The sequence below is a fragment of the Globicephala melas genome, chromosome 3 (genome assembly GCF_963455315.2).
Source record: "Globicephala melas chromosome 3, mGloMel1.2, whole genome shotgun sequence".
In the NCBI taxonomy this organism is placed as follows: domain Eukaryota; kingdom Metazoa; phylum Chordata; class Mammalia; order Artiodactyla; family Delphinidae; genus Globicephala; species Globicephala melas.
This window is the reverse complement of record NC_083316.1, coordinates 164,357,230-164,368,634: the sequence shown is the minus strand read 5'-3', so window position 1 is coordinate 164,368,634 and position 11,405 is coordinate 164,357,230. Positions and strand designations below refer to the sequence as shown.

The following is an 11,405-nucleotide window of genomic DNA, read 5'->3' as shown; positions in this document are numbered from 1 at the left end:
TAGATGTATGTGTGAATAGATAGATACATAAACAGACAGAAAGACAGGAGCCTGGACTGCGGGTAAGTGGGCATCGTCCTTCTTACCCAGGATCAATTTTCTCTGAAACGCTTATATATGAGAGAGAAATTAATTTCTCTTATTTAAGGTACGAATATTTCGTGTTTTCTGTCATTAACAGCAGAATATCATTGATATCATTATTAAAAGAAATAGTCCAAAAATCATAAAGTGATGTACGGAAGCTACAATGTCATTCACAATGATAGTAGTGGAAGACGGGAATTTTTGTTGAAATGGCAACATCACGCCAAGTGAGTTCAGCTGCTCAGATGTTGCAGAAACTACAGATATGGAATCTAGAATTGTGCAGTCAGCACTGTAGCCAATGGCCACATGTGGCCAGTTACACTGAAATTAATTAAAGTTAAAATTCAGCTTCACACTGGCCACACTTCACGTGCTAAATGGCCACAGAAAGTTCTACTAGACAGCACTGCTCTAGATTAAGGAGTCTAGAATGGTTCTCAGAATATGGTCCCAAGATGATGCTTTTTCTTTTTTTAAAAAAAATATTTATTTATTATTCATTTTTGCTGTGCCGGGTCTTAGTTGCAGCACATGGGATCTTCAATGTGGCACGCAGGATCTTTTGGTTGCGGCATGCATGTGGGATCCAGTTCCCCAAGCAGGGATCGAACTTGGGCTCCCTGTGTTGGGAGCTCGGAGTCTTACCCACTGGACCACCAGGGAAGTCCCAAGATGATGCTTTTTCTAATCACTGGCAGGGCTTGATGAAAAACATGCATCGCTAGGGTCACTCCAGACCTATTTAATCAGAATCTCTGACTGGGGAGCGTAAGAATCTGCATGTTAACAGGTTCTTCCAGGCGATTCTGATGCTCCCTAATAGCCAACAGCCTCTGTAGGGAAAAAGGAGGTGAAAGTCATCTTGCATCCCTACAGGTTGGTCCATTCCATTCTAGGCTCTGAGATTTGAGAGATATTAGCAAATCAGTTCTTCAGACGGCCATACTGAGGAGAATGAGATGTGATTTGGTCTTCAATCAAGGACTGCCTGAAAAAAAGAAAAAGGAAAAAAAAAAAAGGGAATTCCCTGGCGGTCCAGTGGCTAGGACTCCATGCTACCACTGCAGGGGGCCCAGGTTCGATCCCTGGTTGGGGAACTAAGATCCACAAGCTGAGTGGTGCAGCCCAATAAAAGGACTGCCTGGGTTCAAATCCAGACCCCTCCACTCACATGCTCCGTGACCTTGGGCACATTACTTGACCTCTCTGTGCCTCAGTTTCTTTCTCTGTCAGAGTGCCTATAATAATGCCTTCCCTTCAGAATACAGTACCCCAAAACTGTTGCTTCTCCTATTTTATTTTCTTCACAGCACTTAACATTCACCCATTTGCTTTGGCTTTCATTCATTCAACATTTATTGAGCACCTACTGTGAGCTGGCTACTGCTCTGAGCACTGAGGCCATTCAGAGAGCAAGATAGAAAAAAACTCCTGCTGTCTGGCATTTAGAATGGGACTGGCATTCTAAAGGGGAAATAGAAAATAAACAAGACAGGTACTTCCCTGGCGGTCCAGTGGTTAAGACTCTGCGCTTCCAATGCGGGGGGCATGGGTTTGATCCCTGGTTGGGGAACTAAGGTCCCACATGCCGCGCAGCATGGCCAAAAATATAATAATAATAAAATGAACAAGATAAAGAAGCGAAATGTGTTGCGTATGAGCGAGTAGCAAGGGAGGTAGATAGGATTAAAAAAATTGTGTTCATGGCCAGAGGCCTCACCCAGCGTGTGATATTTGAATACAGACTTGAAGGAGGAGAGAAGAGTCACAAAGATGTCTGCAGGAAGATCATTCCCAACAGAAGGAACAGCAGGTGCTAAGGTCCTTTGGTGGGAACGTGCCAAGTACTAAGAAAGATGCTAGAGATGGTGGTGAACAGGATGCAGTCCTATCTGCAAGGTGTTCATATTTTAATTAGGAAAATAATTAAATAAAAAAGGGACTTCCCTGGGGGTCCAGTGGTTAAGAATGTGCTTTCAATGCAGGGGACGCAGGTTCGATCCCTGGTCGGGGAACTAAGATCCCACATGTCGTGTGGTGCAGCCAAAAAAAAAAAGTAAATATTTTAATTAGGGAGAAGTAGACCGATGTGTATTACACCGCCAGGTGGTAAGAAGGTGAGGGGCTAGAGAGAGGGAAGAAGGTGGTCAGGGCAGGCTTCTCTGAGGAGATGGCATCTGAGCGGATGCCTGAAGGAGCAGGTGAAGGAAGCATGTGGGTGTTTGCGGGAAATTGATTGACCCTGGCCTGGCCTGTGCTTCTTCCTCCTCCCAATCCCAGCGAGGGCTCAGGTTTCCAGAGGTTGTCTTTGAATTGCTGGAGGAAGGGGAATTCCGATGGGGGGTGTGGGTCTCAACTTCTGGCCACGTCTGCCCCACTCCTCGCTTCAGCTGGCTGCCCCAGCTTTGCGCTGGTGTTGCTGGGCGGAGCTTCAGCCTGAGGGCCTGGGTTCCCCATCAAAGCTCCAGATCTATCTTCAAAGGAGCCGCTGGGCCCTGTGCCTGTGGGCAAAGGAGGGAGGGTCACTCTGGAGCCGAGCTAGGGACCCACCTTTCAGCTGCACCCCAGCTGGGCATATCCTGGATCCTGCTGTTGCTGGTGGAGGCTGGCAGCCCACACTCCTCACTCCTTCCATGGCAAAGAGGGGTTTGAGGATCTTTTCTCTGACCCAGTGGTGGAGCTGGCAGGATCTAGAGTCAGCCCGCCTGAGTTCAAATCCAGACAGGCACTGGCCCAACCGGCTGTGTGACCCTGAGCAGCTCACTTAACTTCTCTGAACCCACATCTCCATAAAAGCAGTTTATAGTAACTCCAGCCTCCTGAGGATTCTGTCTTCCTGCCTGAAAAGTGCTTGAGGAGGGTGGGCCATTCCTTTCAGGAACACTGTGCTTTAGAGCGGTATCTGGGCCTTTGTCTCCCAAGACCATCTCTCTAGCTCCCCAGGAGGGATGTGTACTGGGGATGAAGAAGCAGGGGTGGGGCCCCACCGCCTGCCAGGCTCTCTCTTTGAAGGATAGCATGGAGGTCCTGGGCCTAATTAATCACTGGGAGGGGCCAGATAACTGCCCTAGGGAGAAAGTCAGTGTTGACCCTGTTTTCTCAGAAGCCACTGCAATCCTGTCTCTGGCTGGGCCAGGGCTGGGGGCACCGAGGAAAGACTGGCAAAGGATGAATTGTCTGAGCAGTAGCCACCCTCCCCTGTCCCATCCACCCCCAGCCACAGGATGCTAATGGGGGAACTGCCACCTTAAGCCTAAAAAGACAACAACCACCAGAAAGAGACATTGAACCGTTTATTGGCCTGGGCCTGGGTCTCAGGCACGAGGGGCATCCGGGGAGCTGTATGAGGGGAGACAAGCCCCCGACTGGCTCCTTGCCCCCCCAGAGATCCCCTCTCCCAGCCTTTGCAGTCATGAGAAATCACTTTGAGGCGTGAAGTTTCCTTCCCCCAGGTGAGCTGCACCCCAGCTCTCAAGTGGGGACATAAGCAAGGAATTACAAAGGAGTCTGTGCGGGGACCAGATCCCTCTTTGGTAGCTTCAACACAGACGTGGGGAGACAAAATAGCATCGATTCTGGGGAAACAGGGTGAGCAGAAGGGATCACAGACATCACACACACACACACACACACACACACACAGACACTGACAGACACACATAAATATACATTTGTACCGCAATGTCCCTTCCATCTGTCCACAGAACTTAACAAAGTCCTTCTGAAGCGGGCAACAGGAGGGCATCCCACAATTGGCCTCGGCACCCCTACCCCCATGCTCCGTTCAATACAACCTGAAAGGAGGCACAGCGGGCTCAAGGCTGCCCTGCCTTATGAGATCTGGTACCTCGGCTGGGTCTGGAGGTGAGAGAGTTTGGGGGTGGTTGTTTTTTGGGGGTCTGGGGCCCTGTACCAACAGCTCCCCTAGAACTTTCTCCAATTCCACCCTGCCCCACTGGGAGGCCCAGAGCCCTCTTCAGGCCCCCAGACCGGTTTTTCCAGCCCTGGGTGATTCCTCTGTGCCCCGAATAGTGCAATTGGCCAATGAGGTCTGAGAATGGGGGTTAGTTCCCCACCGCCACGTGCTTTCCTGGCATCTCACTCACAAGAGTCAGAAGAAAGGGAAGAAGTTGCCAAAGTGGCAGCTGGTGAAATTTGGGGAAGCTGTGGATTTGAGCCCGGGAACTGTTAGCCAGGGCCGCCCAGAACGGTCAGGGAGGAGGTCTCCAGCCCCTCAGGACAGTGGTTCTAGGGAAGTGGAACCACAAGAGAAGGTGGCAAGGGGGCTAAACTCAGAGAGGGAAGTCAGGCACAGGACGGAGGCTCAGACTGCCCCTGCGCTGTGCTCCTCTCGAGCACCTGCCTGCTGTCACCTGGGCTCTTTCCAGGTCTGCCCCCCACCCGGCCCTCCCCACGATCCAGTTCTGAAGAGGTCACTCCAGCCACCTCGCTGGCCTCCAGGACCCGGCTGCAGTTGTGCCATCCACCTGGTCAGTGCCTCAGTCAGCCAGCCCAGGTGTGAAATATCGTCAGCATCACCCAGGTCTGTGGAATGGGGGCATCTTGCTTGGCAGCCCCATGTCTCTGTCCCAGGGCACCCGGTGCCTCTCCATGGAGCCCTCTGCTGTGGTGGCCTGGTTGTCAGCCCACTTGCCCCTCAGACCATCGTGTTGCCCTCCAGATACGTGGGTGATGTGGGCATGTGTGTGCCCCTCTCCAGGGAGCTGGAGCTGCGGAGAGGCAGGAGGCGGTGGCCCGGGGTCCCATCTCGCCCCCCTTGCACCCCTGCTGCCCGCCGCCAGCACTGCAGCGGCCGTAATACCTCCCGCCTCAGGTCCCGGCTGCGCCATGTGTAGATGACAGGGTTGAGCAGTGAGTTGAGGGTGGCAAAGGCAAAGAAGTAATGGGCCTGGTAGAGGACAGGGCAGGCCCGGACAGGACAGGCATAGTCCAGGAGGAGGATGCTAAAGGCGGGCAGCCAGCAGAAGATGAAGACGCCCAGCACGATGGTGACCGTCTTGAGCAGGGCCAGTGTCTGCGGGCCAGCCACATCGGCCTGGCTGGAGCGGACCACACAGTAGATGCGGATGTACAGGGCTACGATGGCTGACAAGATGACCGAGAAGATGGTCACCACGCAGAGGACGTAGGGCTTGGCGTAGAGCGGCAGGACGGTGGAGCAGGCCTCCAGGTGGCCCAGGCAGTTCCAGCCAAGGATGGGCAGGCCGCCGAGAACCAGCGAGATGAGCCACGAGGCCGCGATGAGCAGCAGCATGCGGCAGCTCTTGTCGCTGCCGTAGAGCTTGACCTTGGCGATGGCCACGTGCCGCTCGATGGCGATGGCCAGGAGGCTGAAGACAGAGGCGGAGAGCGTGATGAAAGCGGAGCCCTCACGGGCGAACCACTGCACGGGTGTCAGCCCCAGTGTGACAGAGCCCGAGAGCAAAGTGTTGGCTATGAAGGCCACGCCCGCCAGCAGGTCTGAGGCAGCCAGGTTGCCCAGGAACAGGTACATGGCCGAGTGGAACTTGCTGTTGCGGGCGACCGCGATAAGCACCAGCAGGTTTTCCACCACGATGGCGCAACAGAGGATGACGATGAGGGCTGAGGCCACCTGGCGGGAGGGCGTCTCCGTTGTGTCCAGATTCTCCTTGGTGTAATTATAGTGTTCCTTGACCTTGCTGGGGCTTAGGTACTCTGAGTACACGTTGCCCATGGTGGGGCTTAGTAGCCGGCTGGGGCCATGGGGCTGTCAGAGCTGCAGAGAGAAAAGATAGACAGACGGGTCAGTGCCGTGGCTGCTGCCTGGGCTGACTCTGGACGGCTGTGGTTCAAGTCCCAACTCTGTCACGTGAAGTCAGAATTATCATCATCTCTGCTTTACAAATGGGAAACCGGAGAGCTCAATTCACTTTCCCAAAGCCTCAAAGCTAGTCAGTGGCCAGAGCCTCAGAGACCCACTTCAAAGCCTCTATAACCTCTAGGCTACAGTGTCCTTCAGAGGAACAGAAGCTCCCCCAAAGGGCATGAAAGACACAAAATGGACTTCCGGAAGCCTTACCCACCTACCCGGAGAGGGAGTCTTCGCCAGGACCTGGAGGGATTGTCTCATTTCTTGAAAACACTGGAGCCTCAGGCCTCATGCCGCCTGCCAACCTGGGTCAGTGAGATGCTCTCGCTGATAGCACCATCCACCCACTGCCCTGGATTTCAGGCTGGGTCTAAGCCTAGAGGCCATACGTGTTCCCAAGATAAGGTCTTGGGGAGACACCTGAGGTTTGAGCACCACAGAGGTCACGTCATTTTCAAGGACTCAGACCCTGCAGGCAATCCAAGGTTCAACCCCGCTCCACCTCTGACACGCTGTGGGATATTGTGCCAAGTCACTCAACACTTGACCTCTAAGTCTCAATGGCCTCATCTGTGCAGTGGGGAGAAGAAAGCCCACTTCAGAGGGGTGATGGGAAAATCCCGTTGAACGATACACGAGGCACCCTTAGCATACAACAGGCACTCAATAACTATTAGCTAATATTATTAGCTTCCCTCTTCCTGCCACACCCACAGCTAGGGACTAGGTGCTCTCCTCCCAATCTTTTGGAAAGGGATGTTGAGTGAGCCAACCAGGCAAGATTCCCAACAGCCTGATCTCATCAGCACCATCTAGCCCTGCCCTGGGACAGAGGGTCCTAGCGTGGTGGGCAGGGCGCTGGCACCCCCCTCCCCAGCCAAGATGAAATCCAGATGGAACAAACAGGGTTGAGTCCCGGCTCCTCAGTCACATCCGGTGCAGGGAGGCTGGGAGGGGGTGATGGGATGGGGGAGCCACAGGAGACCCGTCTGGGAGGTCCTGGCTGGGAGGATGGGGCAGCTGTGCGAAGCCATGTGAGTGGTGAGGGGGCGTGAAGCCCTGGGGGGAGGGGGGAACGGTATTCGCTTTCATGAAAGCCTGAGTCACCCCTCTCTCAAGGAAAACTGAGCCGTGGGGGGAAGGGGCGGGAAGATGCTCGTGGGCAGAGAGGGTGAGAGGCCGACTTCATGGCCTCCCCCCAGCTTGGTAGTTGGGGGGCGGGGTCTCAGAGGAGCTGGTGCAGTGACTGCCTTTCACGAGGGGCACAGGGGAGCCAGGAGGAAGCTCCAGACCAGCCTTTAGTTCAATGCGGGGGCGCCGTGGGAAGAGACCTCCCCAGGTCCCTGGAAACACGCCTAGCAAGGACCACGTGCACGCCAGGAGTGCCAGGAGCACCGTTCCAGAAAAGGCTGGTTAGGCCGGTTCCCAGTGAGCCTGGGAGTGATGAGGGGCTTCCGGGGTCGTCCAGCCATCTCAGTCCCGGACACCCCCTCAGAGGGGGTGCCCTGGCTCCTGGCCCGATAGAGACAGCTGCTCCCCCTGGGCGAAGGGACATCCGTCCTAGTTTGGGAACAGAGAAGGGCTTGTGCACATCCCCAGGGACTGTCGCCCCGCCCAGATCGCCACACAGAGGCTCCTTGTTCCCCTGCCGGACGAGCCCCGGTCGCCCCGATGCCCTCTGCCCATTGCAGCCGGCTTGGCCCAGGTCTGGGCCTTACCAGACCGGCCGTCGGGCCAGAAACAGCCCGCGCCCTGATTGGCTCATTTTCAATTCCAGGGCATTGAGCAATTCGCCTATTGGCCTGAGCTTTCCATCCTCGACATTCGATTGGCCCAGTTGGGGGCGCTCTATGGCTAGCACTACTGATCTGGTCCTTTACAGGCGGCTGGAGCTCACTTCTTTCCAGGACATTATTAAGACTGTGTGGATGTCCCCGGGGAGAGTTTGAACCACGGCCTGACCGCTGGGTCACCCCGACCAGACGCCCCCAGGCTGCCCTGGCCTACTGCCCCTCCTGGGGATCATAATTGAGAATCAAGGACCCATCGCAGGTCTGGGAAGCACACTTGCTGGTGGGCTAGAAGCCCAGGGTGTGTCCCAAGGCCGCCCCCTCTGCCGCCGCTCAGACCCCTCTCTTGTCTGGCAGCCAAGAGAAAGATTTATGGCCGCTTCCTAGGGAAATAAGAAATGGTTTCAGGACTTCCCTGGTGGCGCAGTGGTTAAGAATCCGCCTGCCAATGCAGGGGACACAGGTTTGAGCCCTGGTCCAGGAAGATCCCACATGCCGTGGAGCGACTAAGCCCGTGCGCCACAACTACTGAGCCTGCGCTCTAGAACCCGCGAGACACAACTACTGAGCCCGTGTGCCACAACTACTGAAGCCCGTGTACCTAGAGCCCGTGCTCCCCAACAAGAGAAGCCACCGCAATGAGAAGCCTGCGCACCGCAACGAAGAGTAGCCCCGCTCGCCGCAACTAGAGAAAGCCCGCGCGCAGCAACAAAGACCCAACGCAGCCAAAAATTAAATAAATAAATAAATTTATTTAAAAAAAAAGAAAGAAAGAAATGGTTTCAGCCCTCGTACCCCAGGGACTGACCAAAATGTCTGTCTTCTTCCCTGAGGGGAAGATCCTCACTTTGGGCAGCCTCAGGAGGGGTGGTTCATTAGAGAAGGGGAATCTGAGGCCCACAGTGCCTCCGTCTTCTCCACTAGGACCTTGCTTAAGGCAGGTTCATGCTTCCCAGAAAGAGGAAGCAGGGTCTGGAGGTTGGGGCTGGCACAGTCACCCCCAGGCCTTTCCTGCTTCCCCTCCCTGTGTCAGGCTCCCAGGCCTGGCTAACACAGGGCCTGACTCCCTCCCAGAAGACGTCCCTGGGCTCAGCACTGGGGAATGGCCGGGCCTGAAATGGAGCAAGGGGGACAAGTGACAGGGTTTGGAGGGAAGGGAAGCGAGACAGACCAAGACTGTTCAGGGGGAGATTAGGAGAGTAGAAGGCAAGAGGAAGCCTCAGTGGCTTCCAGGAGACCCTCCCCCAAGTTCCATGGAGGAAGACCCTGTGGTTACTGTTCCCCTGGGCACTCACTGGTCCCATGCCCCATGCCCTAGGGCAGCCCCCTAGGCTTGGTTTCCCCTCAGTTGCCCTCTACACTGCCAGTCTCCATGCAGCATCCAGGGGGAGCTTTAAATTTATAGCTCCAATATGTCACTCCTCAGCTCCAGATTCTTCCATGGCTCCCCACTACCTAAAATGGCCTGGCCCCTGCCCACCTCGCCTCCTCCCACTCTCCCCCAGGGTCAGTCCACTGCAACCACACTGGCCTCTGACGTGTCAGCCCCGTTCTTACCTCAGAGCTTTTGCCTCTGCTGTTTCTCCACCTGACATGGCCTTCCCACAAAGCCCATCTTTCAGGTTTCTGTTTGGCGGCCTCCTCTAACCACCAGGCTATCCTAGCCGCCTTCCCTAGGCCCTTTCTACCTCAGCATCTTTTTATTATATTCACAGCACTTGCCAATTTCAGCAATAATGATTGTATTTCTTGTTTTCTGTCTGTTTCCAGGGTAGAATGTGTGTCAGAGGACAGCAACTAAGTCTGTTTTCACTCCCTGGAATGATGCCTGGCATACAGAAAGCGCTCAGAAAACATGTAGGATGGATGGATGGATGGATGGATGGATGGATGGATGGATGCGTGGGTGGATGGATGACCAAACGAACGAGGCCCCAGTGGGCCCCCGAGGGCGGAGGCTCCTAAACTCTGCCCAGGCCCAAACAACAGCAAGGGAGGCTGGAGACGCCCCTGGTCCGCTGGGAGGCCACCCCCACCAGGCGAAGCCCAGCTGGGCGTCTCCGTGGAGACGGCGCCACGACCCGACCCCGCCCTCGGGCTGCAGTCTCGGCCTCCTTATCTGGCGGTGGAATGCACGGTATCCACACTCGCTGCCTCTGGGGCCGCGCCTCCTCTCTCCCGCGACAGCCACACGCGGGTGACCCACACATCTCCAAGTGGGGGTGGGGGGCTCCTCTGCGTCCAGCCAGGGGCCCAGCCTCGATATTCCCAGAGGACTGGGGAGAGGTGGGGACAGATCCCAGCAGCAGCTGCACCGCGAATGCCGCACGCGTGTCGCACCACGCGGGGGACCGTGGGCTCAGCGCGTGGCGCCCGGAGCGTCCGATTAGGGCACAGTCGGGAGAGGGGATGGAAATCCCCGGGTGAGTCAACTCGTGCCAGAGGAGTGGGCGAGGTTCCCACGCTTGGCTGGGCCCGGAACCACGCGGGGTCCGCGCCACGGGTGCCTTCACCCACGCCCCATCCCTGGGTCCCAGGGGAAAGAAGAGACGCCGGAGCCACGCAGTCAGGTTCAGTTTCCTTCCAGAACAAAGCCACGACCCCGCGGGGGGACTGGAAGAGCCGAACAACTCGGGGAAACTGAGGCAGAGGACCAGATGTGGAGGAGGTGGGCAACTGCCTTCCTCTGGGGCCCCGCCCCTTGGCCTGGAGGTACTGCGGTGCGCGGCACCTTTCGCCTTCGCCCAGCCGGAGTCAGCAAAGAGGGGAGTCCTCCCCTCCCCCATACACACTCCCCAAACCCCCGGTCCGGGGGCACGCCATCCAGCCTCCCAGTCTCTGGCCGAAAGCGCTCGGATTCCGCCTTCTCCTCGGGGCCAACTTCCTGCCGCTGGAGAAGGCGGGAGCTCAGTCTGGGGGTTCGCGGCTGAGGCAGTGGGGCCTCTTGGGGTCGTGGAGAGGGCGAACGATGACCACTCTCTCGGTGCAGCAGGAGCACGGGCGGCGCGTGCGCGCCCGCGACGCCCCCGACCCCTGGCCGGCGCCCCTAGCTCCGATCCCGCGACCTCCGGGGACCAGGGCCCGCCCTTTCTGCTTCCCCCTCGCCACGCACGCTCACCTGGCTAGGCCGACCCGGGTCCTTGCCCTGGCCGGAGGGGCTTTGGCGTCTGCGTCCCCGGGACGGCCGCGGCTAGGGCTGGGACTGCCCGCCGGGCTCCTCTGCGTCCCGGGGCTGGGGACCGGGGACGTAGGGGGACCGGGAGAGGCGCCGCCTCGGCCCCCACTTGCCCCGCCCTATCTCCGCCTCCTTTCCGGCGGCAGCAGCAATGAATTCCAGATGTGGCCTGCCCAGCGGGGCGCGCGCGAGGGCGGGCGGGGAGGAGGCGCGCGGGGTCCCTTTGTCCGCACCCCCACCTCCAGCCCTGCGCCTCCCAGCCCCCACCCGTGAGAAGCGGTCGGCGCATGACGTCACGCAGCCCCGTGCTGTCCAGTCGCTCCTGGCCAGGTGACCTCAACCTGAAACGACTGTCTTGGATTGCAGATGTACTCTTGGCCCATCCCTGGGAGCCTGGAATTGGAGGAGCACATGGAATCCCCTTTATTTACTCAGCGAGGAGCCACGAAGCACCTACTAAGTGTCAACACAACAAATAGGCATTAAGTGCCCACTCTGT

At 57.0% G+C, this 11,405-nt stretch overlaps 1 protein-coding gene across 1 annotated transcript; it reads right to left on the bottom strand.

Moving 5' to 3' along the window:
• Window positions 1–3,456: 3,456 nt before the first annotated feature.
• S1PR2 (sphingosine-1-phosphate receptor 2) lies at window positions 3,457–11,133 on the bottom strand. The gene is made up of 2 exons (XM_030879626.2): window positions 10,850–11,133; window positions 3,457–5,848 (listed from the first exon to the last, which is right to left on the bottom strand). Exon 2 carries the CDS (start codon window positions 5,804–5,806, stop codon window positions 4,748–4,750), a length of 1,059 nt encoding a protein of 352 aa, XP_030735486.1. The 5' UTR covers window positions 5,807–5,848; window positions 10,850–11,133; the 3' UTR covers window positions 3,457–4,747.
• Window positions 11,134–11,405: the final 272 nt, after the last annotated feature.